At 36.9% G+C, this 18,155-nt stretch overlaps 1 protein-coding gene across 1 annotated transcript in view; it reads right to left on the bottom strand.

Annotated features, from left to right (window-relative positions):
• NEGR1 (neuronal growth regulator 1) overlaps nucleotides 1-18,155 on the bottom strand; it is a gene marked incomplete at both ends in the record, with an annotated part of 843,959 nt that overhangs the window by 157,857 nt on the left and 667,947 nt on the right. The window contains one exon of the mRNA XM_080802180.1: nucleotides 14,286-14,437. Within this exon, the coding sequence (XP_080658306.1) occupies nucleotides 14,286-14,437 (152 nt within the window). The remainder of the gene's footprint in view (nucleotides 1-14,285; nucleotides 14,438-18,155) is intronic.

Below are 18,155 nucleotides of genomic sequence, written 5' to 3'. Positions count from 1 at the left end.
TCAGCTCAGGTCATGATCTTGGGGTCCTGGGATGGAGCCCCACGTCGGAGTCTCTGCTCAGCAGGGAGCCTGTTTCCCCCCATCTCTCTGCCTGCCTCTCTGCCTACTTGTGATCTCTCTTTCTCTGTGTCAAATAAATAAATAAAATCTTTAAAAAAAATAAAAATGTTATTTGTTTCAGCAAAGAGGTTACTTTCGTCTTACTCATTATCATAAATAAAAATAGCAATAGGCATTCATATCAGAATAATACTCATAGTTGGGATACAACTCCACTTGTCAAATCATGACTGAACTGCTGCCATAGTTGGCTATAGATACATGATTTTGGCAAAAATCAATGAAAGGATTCTTTCAGAGGAAATTGGCTGTACGGAATTTACTATAAAGTGCATAGCACATTTTATTATTATTTGTAAATTTTGTCATACATATTCTTTGTTTCAGTTACATTTCTACCAATGCATCACTGAATATATAACAGCAAAGCCATAAAATTTTTATTAAGTAAGACTGAATAGAAATATGAGGAAGTTTTTGTAAGGTATAAAATTCCATCTATGTTATAATTATAAATATGTAAAATAAATACATAAAGATAAGAAGGTTTATGTGAAAATAAAAGGAGCTTTGTGAGGAGGATAGATGATATACAATTAATTTACAGTACAAGGGGGTAAATATGAAAAATAAAAATGCATAACAAAAGCCTGCTATATCTTAGAAGAGTACTTATAATTTTTTATGCTAATCTTATAAAATACTTTGGAAAGGAAGGGTAGATATGGTGTCATAGAATACAATTCTACAGATACCTGTAGAAGGTTCTTCTCCTACGTCACAGTAAACATGTTTTGCTTTTTTATTTTTTTATTATTTTTAATATAATTTTTTATTTTTTTATTGACATATAATGTATTATTAGCCCCAGGGGTACAGGTATGTGAATCGTCAAGTTTACACACTTCACAGCACTCACCATAGCACGTACCTTCCCCAATGTCTTGCTTTTTTTTTTTTTAACTGCTGCATCTAGAACTATAAAATACAATGTGTATATTGCCTTTCCCTTTATCTAATAGTAGAATATTATACTGACTTATTTTTTCATCATTAATTTTCATTTTCTCTAAATTTTAGTACACATATCTTAGGATTTCAACTCATCCTTCCAGTCAGAAGAAATTCTCTGGGAGAAGCAGTTTTCTAACATCAAAATCAACATTAAAAAAAACAAAAACAAAAGATGCTTTGGGCAGCCAAATCCATGACTGAGACTATTTTTAAAAAGTAAGCCTGCTTTTTCCCAGGAATGTATGAGAAAATCTTCCTGCAAATTTCAGGCACAACCAGGTTGCTTCCCAAATTGGCCATTTGCACTCCGGGGCTAGAACTCAGAGTGCACAGAATTGCTGAGTAATTCAATTGCGGGCAGAATCGATGCCAGTGCGAACACTGCCCTGGTCAGAGGTTGGCCCTTAGGCTGCAACTTAAATCAATTTTGGGTAAGCTAAGTTTGATTACATTTTCGGTGATGAAGCTTTCAAAAGCAATTTTTGAGCTGCCTATTCTCAGGGCTGCTCAGTTCTGTCCCGAATCTCTAATCCTGGCTGGAGAAGCACCTATTTATCTGTTTTGGTGATGATTACGTCCCGGAGTTGAGGAAAAATGAGAGAAAGAGAAAGAGAAAAAGGAGAGCATGATCCAGAAAGCATGTGAATCTATAACTAATATGTAACAATGTCTTTTATCTTTTAAAAATATAGAAGGAAGGGGGCGCCTGGGTGGCTCTGTGGGTTAAAGCCTCTGCCTTCGGCTCAGGTCATGATCCCAGAGTCCTGGGATCGAACCCTGCATCCCACTCTCCGCTCAACGGGGAGCCTGCTTCCTCCTCTCTCTCTGCCTGCCTCTCTGCCTACTTGTAATCTCTGCCTGTCAAATAAATAAATAAAATCTTAAAATATATATATATATAGAAGGAGGAGGAGAAGGAGAAGGGAAGGAGAATGGGAGGAAAGGATCAGGGAATATGCTAACAAAGGAAAAAAGTAAATAGAAGATTATGAGGATGATGATGTGTGGCAGTCTAAGAATATTTTGGCCTATGAGACCCATTCTTTCAGGTGCTGCCGGCAGGAGGGATGTTCAAGATATACAGGTGATTCTGGAGTATGAAGCAAAATGGGTGTAAGCAAGGATGTCAAATATGGACTCCAACAGCCATATGCCAGCTTGAGAGAAATAAACACTTTCCATTTATCTTTTTCCAGCAGAGTCAAGACTGCAGAGTTGTGCATTCAAAGCTTATGTGAGTCTTCCTAAAAGTGTGTCTGCCTAGTTAGATAGTTTGATTATAGAAATTATCTGCATTTGGGTAAGCGTATTATTATAACATAAACTACAGTGCTCCAAAGAAATTGTTATTTTTTGAGAATATATGAATTTTCCTACAGGTACGACCACGAATTCTTAAAACGTGGACTATAATCCTGTCAGTTTTAGAAAAACATGTTGCTAAATCCTGTCTTAGGAAGTATTTTAGAAAACTTGTGACTCCTTTGAAGTGGACTGAGTGGTGACTCTAATGGGTTTTTTTTTTTTCTTTTTGACAAGAATTATGATCTGCCTCACTAATTAGGTTGTTCCACGTATGCCCTAATTGGATTGATTTAAAAAAAATCAAAGAAAGGAAACTGAAGAGCATGCCACTATCTAATACCACATTTTAGAGCTGGGTTACTCAAGTTATTTCTTTACTTTAAAATCACTGAAAGAGAAAGCTGGTAAAAAAAAAAAAAAAAAAAAAAGGATAAACTTGGAAAAAATCGAACTTACTGGCCATGCCCTAGGTGAAATACCATTTCCATGCAGGCAAGTCTTGCTTGACTTATTCAAATCTGACTTAAGTACATCCTGGGCAGATATCTAATTTGTGTCTCTGGAGAGAAATCACAATTGGATTATATTTATAAGGAAGGAAATCCAGTCTATGCTGAATAGACACATTCAATGAGGACATGCCATTTCGATTTCTTCCCCAGCAGTTTTATGGCTGAATTTACAGTGCTTTAGATAAAGGGTGGCCCATTGAAATATCATTGCTTTCACAATTAATTCTTCCTCTTTTTTCCTTTATTTGGAACATCAAAACAGAAAAAAAAAAATCCAATTTCACTTTACTTTTTCTTTTGGTGATGTGCTCTATTAATTATGTTTCGTGTTGCCTGAGGAGAAATGGGAAGTTTAATAATAATGGCCCTCAGGACTTCATAATAATCATTTTCTTCACTTATATCTCTGAATCTTATATGAGAGGTCACACTTACACTTTTCAGAAAAAGAAATCACGGCAGCAAAGTGGAAGTGGGGGGAGTGGCTCGGACTGCTACCTTGTCATGTGCTCACACTATTGGATCATGCTTCAAATCCAGTCACTGCTACGGGGAAAACAATGCATGCTGGCTAAGTATTCTCTAAGAGACTTACTTAGAAATCACTGGGAGGGGAATAGCTCACAGGACCTCCAATATGCTTTGTCAGGGAAAAGATGGGGAAAGGCATTACTGAAGGTAGAGACTGGTAATATCTTTTCTTCAAGCTGGAAATGTTGGCATGTTTTCATTTTTACAAAATCTTAATAGCCACCGCTCCCATATATACAGGGTCACATTTTGGCCTAGTTTGTTATAAGGGTTAGAGTTTTGTGAAATAGCAAGCAAGAAGATCTATTCTAGTGCCTTTTCATAGGTTATTGGCCGACAGAATTGAAACTGTGAACATAAAGGAAATTTCCCCGGAGAGTAAAATTCTTTGTAGAGATGACAAAATGATTAGGCCAGCAGTGCTATTGAGCTAAACTTTATGGAAACTCACCACAGAGCAAATACATTAAAATACTTTTTTTCCCTGTCAATAAAAAATAATTTCGGGTTCAATGACAAAAATGTACGGAAGGGGAAAATATTGGCAGCCTTTCTACTTTGTGAAGGAGTAAGTGTAACTGTTTTTAATAACAACCAATACATAAATACCATTTCTTTTAAATGTATATAGATTTTTTTTTTTAGAATCTTAAAGCATGATAGCTGAAAGAGAATTTGAGTATTTATTTTATCTCTTCATTTTATAGATGAGGAAACTGAGGCCAGAGAGTGAAGTGGCTTACTTAAGGACTTCTCCGAGTAAAGACAAGAACCTAAATTGCCTGTCTCTTAGGCTAGGATCCCTAATAAAATTTTATGGTTAATTTTGAAACTCCTTTTGATTTCTCAGTATCTTTTTGGTACCTAATTCCCCAAACCTGCTACATTTCAATGCTGATCAATGACAAGAGCAAATGCCAAAGCTGCGTTCTCCCTTTGGCATTTACTGACCCTTTGTCAACCATGGGGATATATGCATAGCTGCAGTAGCTTGAGGATGCAGCTGTCAAATTGCCTCTTAACCTGAGAGAAACACATCAGTAGAGTAATTAATCTTGTACAACCCTCTCTATCAACCTGACCACCTTTTTTTTTTCATCATTACAAGTGAATGTTTATGTGCATGGCTGATTTAATTAATAATTCTAATAAAAGAGACAGTATCATAGCGATATACATAAGTACATGAGTAAATGAATTAAAGAACCTGCGCTGTCCTCAAATACCCAGTGAGATAAAGTTACACTGTTACTGGGGTTACAGAGACTAAGCTTCACTGGTTACCCTTCAATGTTCGGATCATCCATACCAGGAAAGAAAGAAAAGGAAATTGACGTTTAACGAGGCACCATATTAGCTATTTTACATACCCTGTATCATTTGATCTTCACCAGAACCAGATAAAACTAAGTTATTTCCCCTATTTTATAGATGGGACAACTGAAGTTTAAAGATTGGGATTGCGAGAATAACGTGCGACATCCCAAATAGGGGACTATGGCTTCAACCCAGATCCATTTGCTTTCAAAGCATTTGGTAGTTGGCGTGTGTAGCAGAAAGAGCATTGGAACAAGGGTTGTCTGCTCTGACAACTTTGAGCTCCCTCACCTATAAAGTGAAAGAACTGGTCTAGACCGAAAGTTTTCAAACCAAATCTCGTGCAACTCTGTGGCTTTTTGATGGGCCTCACTGTCACTGTGCGGTGTGATATGGAGGAAAAAGACAGGATTTTCCACATTCCAGTGTGATATGGAGGAAAAAGACAGGATTTTCCACATTTACCTCCAAATCAACCAAATGAACTCCAGTTTTACCTTTGTTCTACACCAAGGGTTTCCATCAGGTTTTATTTGGGGAAAGAAAGGAATCCACTGCTTTAAAAAGTTGGTGAAAAACCAACTAGGTAAAGCTGAGACTACTCTAGGTTTAAAGTTCTACCATTTGACATGGCTAACTAAGGCACCGTTAGCGTCTGTATTTGGCTCTTACTAGTGGGGACTTGGTGAACTGGAGCTCCACCGGTTCCAACCTGTTGGGTATCATCTCTCATGGAAGGCACCGAATGCCTATTTTGTGTCTAGCTTCTTGAGAACACACAAAGCTTCTAGGAATAAGGTCAGGGAGGAAAAGATCGTCTTGCTTCCTTGCAAATTTGTATACCTCCATTATGTGTGTGACGATTATGTATGTGTGTATTTCAGTTTAGCCGAGTGCCATTCAGTGTGTTGATGTAGCTTTGATATCAAAGTCCAGCTACAACTGCAAACCTAATTTTTGTCAAATATTTATTTCCAGAACATCCAGGGAAGGCTTTCCATTAACATCTTAAAGCTGTGAGGATAAAGCTAGTTGGCTCACGTAGCACACTGTCTTCAATAATCACCGAGTCTAAATTTATTACTGCCTCTTTCAACCAAAATGAAATTCCTATCTCTTTTAAGCTCCAGGAGGGGAGATCAATTTCAATCTAAAATATGAATCATTCAAATTTGTGGTACCACCTTTCACATGGAATCAGGGTTCATTATAATACACAAAAGTAACAGAGAGCCCATACAGTTGCTTACTGGCATGTGGGGACATTTGAAGCAAGCAGAGAGCTGAAATATTACTTGCAAGGGCACAGCTGGCTCCATATTCAACAAATCAGTCAAAAAATAACGTTTGCCTGCCTCAGTAGGATCTAAACAAGGAAAAACTGTTATGCCAGCCACATTCTTACTTTCTTCAATAGCCCCTTCCATTTTCCTTTGGGATACCAGCTATTGACTTTTTTTTTTTTTTTTAATCTCAAAAAGAAGGTGTCCATCAAATTAAACAGACTGGGAAGAAATATCCTCTAACATGAAAGGAGATTTTCCAGAAACTTAAATAGCATTGATTGTATAAAACATTTGAAATTGGAACTTCATTATTGTCTCCACAGGGTTGCTAAGGCAGGGAAAAGACAAAGTTTTGGTGAGTCCTTTGAATATTGTATGTGTAATATTTCGGAGGCAAATGCTTTATTATTTGAATAAATGCATGTGCGTGCACGTACACACACACACACAAACACAGACACACATACCCCCAAGAAAAGAAGTCCTTATCACATCATTAGGACCTATATTCTAGCAAGAGATTTGACACCCCGCTTCTGGAAACACACGAAAGAGGAATTTGGCACCCATACACTGGAGCAGTATTATTGTTATCTATGTAAGTCTGTATGCAAAGACTCTATTAATATTAAAACTTGACTTGTCCCAAATATTTTCATACATTAGGTCTCAAGAGAAAGGTGTATTAAACCAAAGCTATGTGATTTTTAAGCACTTTGTTTATATGGCTAAGATTTTTTCCTTCTTAACTAATTCTCTCTCCTTATTTCCCTTTAGATTGTGATTCTTTGTGTCTTATATGAACATCTTTTTTTTTTTAAGAAGGTGAGAAACAAAGCATATACAACATATTTTACCTATAGAAATGACTTCTATTGGTTACTGAATTACGATCAAATAATGATGCAAATTTGATTAATTGGACCCGTAGATGGCAGGATGAGATCATTCGGTTCACATTTCTTAAGGGGAAGACTTAAAGGAATCATCTCTTTCAGTTGCTCATGTTCAGGAAACGAAAAACACAACTGAAAAATAATATAAAATCCCAAATAATTCTGAATCCCCAATATTTGTACTTAATAAGGAATTTTGCTATGAATAGTTGGCATGCTGTCATCTATTATTAATTTTGTTAAAGCACTTCTTCCCTGAGGCTGGTCTCTACTGATCTGCAGATATTTTTCTCTCTCTATCTTTTACACACACACACACACACATGTTTTCAATGCAGGTTATATTTCAGAAATTTCTGGACAGATAACCTATAAGGGGAGGGATTCAATGTATACTAGGTTTCCCATAGTTTTCCTAACATAAATTTTGCTTTCCCCTAACTTGAGAAATTATATATTCCTTACCTAAAGTAATTCTATTGATGAAGTTACTAACATCTCTGCTTAGAATTAGAGTCCTCTTACTTTTATAGTCTAAAGCCTACAGGCTATAGAAGGCAAAGGGGTTTAAGGTAACCTCATTTTAAATTAGTCCTTTCTTGTTTCTCTGGGACTGAAGAAAAATGTGAGAAAAGAGGCTCACAAACTGATAATGAAGGAGGCTTGCAGAAGAACAAGAAGCATGGGAAGGATGATTCACCAAAAACTGATGTACTGCTTCTTTGCCATTGCCAGTCAGGGAGGGGTTGAGATACACATGGCCACCAGACCTATTAATCATAAAGTAAGCCCAATTCAGACCAGCCGCTAAAGTGCCAAGCCAGATCATCAGCCTGTGTTCTTCCTTTCAGTGGTTGATTTTCAGACTTTTCTGATCTGCTATAGCACAGGACACTGCTGACCATCCCTCTTCTTGAAGGAGTATCCTCCTGTGGCTACCCATGACACTGATCTTCCTCTGGCATCTCTCCACACTGAATTCATGAGCTTCTACAGGATGGTTCAACTCTTCTGCTCATTCCTCAATGCTGATTTTACTTGGATTTTGGTCCTTCCTCAGCTTTTTGCTATACATGACTGAAATGACCACCTCCATTCTGATAACTTCCAAATTGTATCTCCATTCTGGACTTTACATCCAGCTACCTACTAAGCATTGCCTCTAGTTGAGGCACTTTTCTTCTTTCAACCTCTAAAATTAAAGTCATTTTCTTCTTTCAATCTCTCCCTACTCCCCAAATCTGAAAATGCTAATCCTCTTCTCATGTTCTATCTTGATTAATCTTACCCAACTAAATGTTAGGAATTACCTGGACTCGTACAGTTCCCTTCTTATTCTCTCCACATTTAGTCATTAATTCTCCTAATTTCTCTCCACTCTCTCACCTCTGCCCCTCTTTTTGTGGAATTATCTTCTTGTAAATGTAATACTTGGGTTTAGCCCTCACATTACCTAAGAATGTCTTTCAGAAAGGAAATCTGCTCATATCCTTCCTTTATTGAAAATCCTTCAGTGGCTCTCCAAAACCAGAAGGATAAAGTCCGAGCTCATTTGCAGCCCTTTCTGTCCAAATTCTACATATTTCTAATTCCACTGGGAGATGATGTCCAGTCATCTCTCAATACTCTCTTCTCCCACTTTTTACTCTTACCCTATAAAGATATTACCATGTCTTCAAATGTATCAGATTGTTTCACACTGCCATGTCTTTAGAACAGCTGCTTCATATTAGAATATTCCCACTCCCAGCCCTGTAACCATTTTACACCCAGACTCAATCCTAGCATATCCTTTGTTCAAGGGACATCTCTACAGTTCTCCCTCAGTCACTAAGACTGAGTTGATCATTAACTCATTTGTGCCGCTGCACACTGTAGTCATGATTGTTCTTGAATGAACTCTGCAAATGTTTGTCTTTGAAAATGATACAATGGTGGCTAAAATGAAATTCTGAGTTGTATCTTAGTTATAATTCTCATAGTGATATTACCTAACCTGGATGACAGTCTTTTCATGGCCCTCAAGACCAGATTCAGAGCCTCTTCTCTGCCCTGGTATGCTACCATTCCTGAACTGCATTACAGTTGTCTTTCTTATTCCTTTCCTCTCATTCATCTGAGGGAACTCTCTAAGGATCGGTTTCCAGATCCTTAATTCTTTTCTTTTCAACATTGAGCACAGTGCTTTGTACACTGTAAGCATTATATACATACATATACACATATATGTGCATATATATATACATATATATATAAAATGAATGAAGGTTGTTGCTATTGAATAAATTATTTAAGTCTGAAAATAGAACAATTGTTTTAGTTTTGCCTTTACTCTTTGCATCTCCTAGATGTCTGAACTTCTATGCAGCAAACATCATATTTAATCTAGAATCAGTGCCACAAAGACTGGTCCCTGCACTAAGGATGAGGTTAAGTTACAAGCTAGAGTTGGGACATTATTTCAGATTTGCATGCCTTCTCCCTGGCTTGCCAGGGACAGTTTACCATCTAAATCCTTAGTAAAGTGTTGGGCACTGGGTCAACAAATAAAGTCAGCCATCTATATATTGCTTTGTGAACTGAGTGCTCTTGGGGGATATAATATAATTACAATGGCTAACATTTATTGTTTACTTTGTTCCAGGCTGATGATAAATGCTTTACATGCATCATCCCATTTAATTTTTATACTATAGATGGGAGCTGGTAGTGCCCTCATCTTATCAATGAATTAACTAAGGCTTTGCAGCATTTGCTTACTCAAAGTCACACATAACTGATATGTAGTAAAAACGGGATTCAAACCCAGGCCTGCTTAACTCATTTTATGTGAAACACACACATACACACACACACACACACCAAAGAATGTTGCCTATTTATTTATTTATTTATTTGGATGGTCTTAGTTATAGCAAAGCTCTAAATTATTGCTTCTTGCCTTCTGTCTTCTTGGTGATCTAGGAAATGTAGGTTGTTACAAACCAGGAGTAGACTGCATCAGTCCAAGATTAATCCTAAGTAGTTATGGCTAGGGAGCTGATTCCTAGTGGCTAAAGCTTTGTTGGAAATCTATTCTCAATCAGTTTGAGTGTTTGCTATGTATAAACACTATACTAGGCAACTCACATTTCTGATAACCCTATCTTTGAGTGTATGAACTATCAGGGATACAAACCATGAAAACATAGAAATTTTCTTATTCATGGCATGTTCCAAATATCACCATGTACACAAGTGACAGAATTTTTGGAGTCTCCTTCTTTTCTCTTGGATAAGAAAATGGGCAAGCTAGCTTTACACAGTCCCTTAACTATAGGAAGGGCTGATCTTCAGCAATAGATTTTTAACAGCTGGTCATAGTCCAATACTAGGTCAGCTTACAACTGGCTTCATCTTGGATCAATTTAGAAGTTGAAGACTCTCCCATTCATAGACCTTGTGAAGCAAAAGCTCTTCTCAAGTGACACAGTGTAATTTCCAGCTAGCATCATGTGGACTTCAAGAAAACTGTCTTTCCCCATAATATAGTTTGTAGATTCACAATGCCTGTGTTGGATAACTATACCATCCAAAGAGAAAAGTCTCCAAAGGCAAAGGAAACAAAAGTGAAAATGAAGTTTTGGGACTTCCACAGGATCAAAAGCTTCTGCACAGCAAAGTAAACAGTCAAAACAAAGAGGCAACCCATGGAATGGGAGAAGATATTTGCAAATGACACTACAGATACAGGGCTGACATTCAAGATCTATAAAGAACTCAGACTCAACACACACAAAACAGATAATCACGTCAAAAAATGGGCAGAAGGCATGAACAGACACTTCTCCAAAGAAGACATACAAATGGCCAATAGACACATGAAAAAATGTTCATCATCATTAGCTATTAGGGAGATTCAAATCAAAACTACATTGAGATACCACCTTATACCAATTAGAATGGCCAAAATTAACAAGACAGTAAACAACAAGTGTTGGAGAGGATGTGGAGAAAGGGGAACCCTCTTATACTGTTGTTGGGAATGCAAGTTGGTGCAGCCACTTTGGAAAACAGTGTGGAGATTCCTCAAAAAATTAAAAAGAGAGCTACCCTATGACCCTGCGATTGTACTACTGGGTATTTACCCCAAAGATATAGATGTAGTGAAAAGGCCATCTGTACCCCAATGTTCATGGCAGCAATGGCCACAGTCACCAAACTGTGGAAAGAGCAAAGATGCCCTTCAACGGATGAATGGATAAAGAAGATATGGTCCATATATACAATGGAGTATTATGCCTCCATAATGAATACCCAACTTTTGTATCAACATGGACAGGACTGGAGGAGATTATGCTGAATGAAATAAGTTAAGCAGAGAGAATCAACTATCATATGGTTTCACTTACTTGTAGAGTATAAGGAATAACACAGAGGACATTGGGAGTTGGAGAGGAGAAGTGAGTTGGGGGAAATTGGAGGGGGAGATGAACCATGAGAGACTGTGGACTCTGAGAAACAAGCTGAGGGTTTTGGAGGGAAGGGGGGTGGGAAGTTGGGTGAGCCTGGTGGTGGGTATTAAGGAGGGCACGTATTGCATGGAGCACTGGGTGTGGTGCATAAACAATGAATCTTGGAAGACTGAAAAAAAAATAAAAGAAATTTTTAAAAAAATGCCATAAAAATGTGTGTTTAAATGTCCCTGAGTCTCATTTTTGGGTAAGTTTTCAGTCAAACATTGAGCCCATTCATCTTTCATATCCTTGAATTTGGTATCTGGTGTATGTTGTTTACATCTAAACACTTGTTTTAAAAAGCTTTATATGTTGAAGAATAGCACCCTAAATTATTAAAGAGAAGTTGATTAAAAAAAAACACAAGAAGGAAAAATATGTTATATGTACAGGTTTAGCTTTGGAAGAGTATGTTGCAAATGATGCAATTTATCTTACACTCCATTGATGCTTTTACATTCATAGCAAGAGACAGAGAAATGTAAGAGTTAAAACCTTGGGCTCTGGAGAAAGACAGTAAGGGATTTGGGGTTTTGCTTTGTAATTTATTAACCATTTGACTTTGGCCAAACTTTTAATCTCTCTTCATCTTAGTCTCCTCATCTGTAAGAAGGAAATTATAGAGTTTACCTCTTTGGATCACGTGAGAATTAAATGAACAAATTCATATAGAGAGATTAGAATGGTATCTGGTCTACCGTAAGCTCACAAGAAGTGTTACTTGTAATCTTCCTGCTACTGTCTTGCATATCTAGAGATTACAAATACACATTTTACATCTAAAACCCAGTTCATTCATTCATTTATTCATTAGCCATTTAATAACTTATTCAATGCTTAACAAATTCATTTACTCCCTAAAGATGTATTGATTACCTATTAGATAGCAAGCACCGTGCTTGGTGATATGAGAGATAACATAATAAATCAGGTATTGATCCTATATTCTTAACAAACATAATTTGGTGGAGAGAGATGAAAAGCATATAAAAATAATTACTGTACAAAATAGAAATAGCGCAGTAAGAGCTTCAGATGAGGTCACACAAGAGTTCTGAATGTATAGATGTTTCTTCAGACTTCTAGGGCTATGCTCAAAATTACAGATAAGATTTGCATATTATGTCTTTGTTGACAAATCAATCAAATTGTGCTAGTAGTTCATAGCACTATTACATCCAGGAACCAACTGGGAAAGGGAGATGATCAGAGTCCATTCTAAAGACACCATGCTTAGAAGCCCTTTCAGCAGTGAATTATTTCCAAATGGTTGCATTAAAGTTGCCAGAGCACCACAAACACTTAAGTGACATTTGCTCTTAATTCGTCACATTCATTAATGTTTCAGTTTCAAAAATCAGAATGTGATTTAGAAATTCAAATACCAAAAAGTTAATGTGTTATTAAGTCTTAAATTTTTCTTTACTTTGCCTGTTTAATTCATTTATTCTTTCAGGTTCTTGAATATTTAAATCATTTAAAATATTAATAGTATATCAAAGAAGTATCAATATTTACATTAAATTGGAATTCACACTGCTCTGTAATATTTTTAATCGTTTATATTATTCATAATTACACGAAAAATCATCCTCATGGAAGAAACTTAAGCAAGTTTATTATACTATAGCTATTGCATAGCAAGCAGTGTTTTTCAGAGTGTGGGTATTAAGAAATATTAAGTAATATTAAGCTAGAATAATAAGTGATGTGTTGTTTTTAATATGTATACAAAGCAAATCCTTTTCAAATGATTATTTTCTACTAACAACTAATATATTTTAATTAATATAAGAGGTACTTAAACTGTGGTAATTCAAAGTTCATAAATCATAGTTTTTATAGTATATTTTTAAGTAGTGGAAGTATTATATATCCCATCCTCACTTCTGCAAGATGGAAGTGATCATGTCTGTGATGAATTACACAATATCCACATTTTTCAGAGACAGCTTATTATCACAGGATGATAACATAAATATATGTCAGCTTACTATAAAAATATTAACTACAAAAGATAAGGATGTTTCAGATAATTCTGTGGAACTGAAAAGATAGTATATTCTGTCTAATCGTTGAATGTTTTAAGAAATACTCCACTTGAAAATTAGGAATATCTTATGGTTCTGAAAAATGTGTTGTTTATTCAGCTCTTGAAAAGCACTAAAAGTAATTGTAGGAGAAAAACATCAGATTAGGTTTCTCTCCATTCAAGCAATGCTCATGTTTGTTCTTCCTTTTTCATTTCTAGGCCTTAGAAATGGACTAGGAACCAAGATACATTGGAAATAGAGTATTTATTTAAGCAAAACCTTAAGTTGTATTTCAAATACAGTTTCCAGTAAAAGCATTACCTGTATGGATAAAATACTCTGTCCATGATCGTTTACTTACTCTTTCACTTTATATATGGCATGTGAAATTTTCACTATTTCAAGATGAATGTCTAAACAAAACCAACCAAAAGTAAATTCAACTGAAATTAACCTATGCTTAAGGATACTGTAATATATTTTTAAAAACAAAACAAAACAAAACAAAAACAAACAAAAGCCCACCAAACCATCTTCAGTCAGAAGACATTTTTCAGTGGGTCCTATCATTTCTGTAATTTCCCCCTTTTCTCAGCTCCAAAACATTTTTCTAAACATATGTGAACTTCAAGAGGAACTCAACAATTCTCAAACACCCGTACCATTTAGGGGCCAAGTTTCCTCTGTGTAAGGGATGTGTCACATCAGGCTGAGTTCTAAAATGAACACACACCATTCTCAGGTTTTATTTCTGCTGATGGACAGGAGCCAAGCCCCACCCCCACCCCCACCCCCGCCACCGCCCGGAGCATTTTGGCAACACTGTACTACTTACGGTTGAGAGGCAGGCTCGCATTGGTTGTGCCCAGCTTGTTGGCAGCCACACAAGTATAGTTGCCGAAGTGCTCCTGTGTCACATTGGTAACAGTGAGAATGGATCTTGTGCTAAAGTTTTGAATAATGATTCCTTGTTGGCCATTGAAAAGCCTAGAAGAAAAAATAAACTCTAGGTAAATATGCATTGTGAATACCATTTTTAGTTTTTTCTTTATTGGGGTTGTCATGGCAACTCATAGACAGTTTTGTCCACACTCGTGTTAGCATATAATGTGATCATGGTGCAATTATATTTTCCTTACGTTAGTAGATATCAGGGAGGAGAAGCTGGTTGACAACTGTAGATTGTTCCTAAGGGAGGATTTGTGCTCTACAACAAACTGAATTTCGATTTCCACATGTCCTATTCATACATTGATTTGCATTTTAGAAAACTAAACACATCACAGCAATGGCATCTCATCTGTTAATGTCGAGAAAGAGTAAAGCAAATGAAATATAATGATTTTACTAAAAATGCAAACTGACGGTTTCTAAAAAAGTTGGCTAGGATATATACGTCTAAGCCATCTCAGATGATATCAGATGACTTCCATGAAAGTTAACCCCACAACTGTGATAAGATGGTTCTGAGTCTAGGGTCAACACCACTTTGCTACTGCTATGTACGACCCAGACAGATGACTTGCTTTTAAACCTAGAAAAAAAGCAGCAGTCTAGCATTGAGAAGAGCATTTCAAGTTGACTCTCATCTTGGCCACATATTAGGGATGTGGCTGGGAAAGTTTTCTAACCTTTCTGGGCCTCAGTATAAGATTCTATTTTCCCCAGTTCCACCCTGACTACCCAAAAATCTCTCTCCAGGCTTACCAGCAGAGGTCTCACTCTCCAAGAGGCTGGCAGAGCATCACTGTTCTCAAGGCTTGCCAAGCCCACTCTGGTTCACTCTTTTCCTGATCTGCATCCAATGGTCATCAGCCCCTTGTATCTCTGCCAGCTGGATCCTTCCCTCCTCACTCAGGTCTGCTCTGTGTCTTATGTTTCCTACTCTAATGCTCCTTAAATGACTCTTTTCCTTTCTCTCTCTGCATGTTTCTCTCAAAATTGTTGTGGGATTTCTAAAACCAAAGTCACATTCTTGCGTGGTTCTCTGTAGCAGTTTCCGGGCACACAGGTCTTTTCAACCCAAATAAATTGAATTAGTTTAAATTCCTCAAAAGGCAGGGCCATATGGTCATACTTTATTTTATATTTGAGTTCTGCAAAGCACTTAATACTAAAAAAAATTAGTTTGGGGTGTCTGGGTGGCTCAGTTGGTTAAGCATCTGCCTTCAGCTCTGGTTGTGATCTCTGGGTCCTGGGATTGAGCCCCAGGTCATGTTGGACTCCCTGTTCAGTGGGGAGTCTGCTTCTCCCTCTCCCTCTGCCTCTCCCCTGCTGTGCTTTGTCTCTTGCTCTCTCTCTCTCACACAAATAAAATCTTAAAAAAAAAAAAAGGCAAAAAGTTCATAGGTCCAACAGTATTGGGTGACATCCCCACAACCCAGGGACCAGTAAGTCCCTCAAGAAATTCTCTTTCTAAATATGAATTCTGAAATAATGAGGATGTCAATCAGATGATAACATCTCCCTAACTAATCCCAAAGTTTACGATGAAAAGATGTGCTGATCTCAATATGGGCTATGTAAGTTCATAGCCCAAATGGCATGGTATTTTTTCCTCCTTAATACGTTCAAGTTTTAGTACTAAATATTTCTTTAATCATGAAGATGCTAATAAATGGCATTCTCCTGAGAGTTTAGGTTGAACTCCTTTGCATTACATTATGTGACTTGCATCTGAATTTAGATAAAATATACTGTAGTTACATGCAGATTAAAATAAGCAGCCATGCTTGATTACCCTGGGAATTACTTATATTTCATGTAATAGCTGAATTTGACTTATCCAAAACTCAAACTTTAATCAGATTAATAAAACTCTGAGTTAAATAAACATTGAAAAACCTTAACTTGAGCAATAAACCTAATGATCTGCAACTCTGACACAAGAAAATAGGGCATAAAATATCAAGGATATGGCAGTTTTTAACTCTCCTGTCTTATATTGCAAATCTATCAACATTTATGCCAAAAATACCATCATGATTATTGCATATTTTCCTGCATCACATTAATAACTTTATTTTTAACCAATTACTATATGCTATGTATAAAAATTCTCAGCTTCATTGTCCAGAGAGCTTTGGCATTATGGCCCAAATCTATCTGCCCATGTCTATGCTAGGGACACATTCTCCAGAGGACTCAGCAACTCCCTGGACTACTAAATCCTCATTGTGCCCCACTTACCAAAACTAAGATTCATTTTGCTGCTAAAGAACTAAGAAGAAATTAGTCAGGGTCTTCATTTGGCTAGACCCTGGGGAGAAAATCTCAAGGGAGCTGAGTCAGTAACTTGATGGGATTGTTTGCTTATGTTCCCTCAGGCTGTCTTTCTAGTTGGCTTCTAATTCTCTGTCCTTCAGTGTGTCAGAGGGCAAAGCCCCAGATGTTGCAAAATCATGTAGCATGTCCACACTCTGTATGTGTAGACCCATTCTTGGTCTCTGGCCAGCGCTGCTGTGTGCATCCTCACCAGAGGGCACGTCATTAGCAATTCCTGCTGCTCTCCTCAGCCTGGCAGGTGATGATGGCCAATAAATAGGAAAGGTTACCTTCCCTGGGGGGATGTACTTCCCTCTAGAGGAAGCTACCTTTCTGAGATTACTGGAGAAGTCCAAAATGTACTTGCTTCTAGAGTTCTGAGTTTTAGAAATGCTAACTCCTCAAATACCCTCTAAGAACATATTTTTATCCAGTAGATGGTTGAAATAGACTTTCCAAAGTTGATCTTGAGGGAGAATGACTTCTGAGATGGTATATATCTCAGGAGGTGTACTTCTGTGATTTTCCTACAGGAATCCTGAGAGCACATGGAGTGAGGGGTTTTCTCAGCCATTCAAATCAATTCTGAAAATTGCCATTGAACCACACTTATAAGTCCATCATGTCTGTCTTTAATGTAATTTTAATCTTCGACTAAAAACAAATTAAAAAGTGCTCTTTAATTGATATTTTTCTTTAACAAACAGTTTTATTCCAAAATGGTTGGATATAGTTATATTTTCTGTAAAAAGAATAATTTTTATCAACTTTTACCATATTTGACAAATTAAACTGTTATTTTGTGTTAAAGAAAATTCTTGATAGCTTTCTAACATGCCTGTTAACAGAAGGACCCTTGCCTCACTGAATTTCTCATACCTATCCCAGACTTGTTTGAAGCCAGACTTCCTTAAATCAGTGATGTGAAATTTTAAAGTGACAACTCAAGTAATAGTTCACAGTACACCTTGCAATAAAACCAGAGAACTAAATCCAGAATACTGCCTTATTTGGAGTTCTCTCCTTTCCCTAAATACTTAAGTTGTTCAAGTTCTAGGAGAATCGTTCTTGTATTGACTCAAATTACAGAATAAGAGACATTTTCACATAGTCTTTTCCCCCAAAGAGAGAAAAACAATTCTACTGGATTAGTGGTTAAATACAGTATTCCTTCCTCTCAGAAGTAGATCAGCAGCTTTTGGCGCTTGCTTAGAAATTTCTGAGCATTTTTATTTTTTGCATTTTTACCTTTCAGTGGATCCTATGGCTATAAGATCCTTCCGTTACTGTGGAGCTTGCTGTCCTATATCCTCTACCACCTATGGTAGTTTGTTCCATACCACTTGGATCAGAATGTTTGTGTCCTCCCCAAATTCATATGTTGAAAACTTAAGCCCCAAAGATGATGGCATTAGTGGGTGGGACCTCTGGAAGGTGTTTA

This window comes from Martes martes (assembly GCF_963455335.1).
Source record: "Martes martes genome assembly, chromosome: 4".
NCBI lineage: Eukaryota > Metazoa > Chordata > Mammalia > Carnivora > Mustelidae > Martes > Martes martes.
Note: the sequence above shows the minus strand (reverse complement) of the source record. Positions and strands in the feature narration are given on the sequence as shown.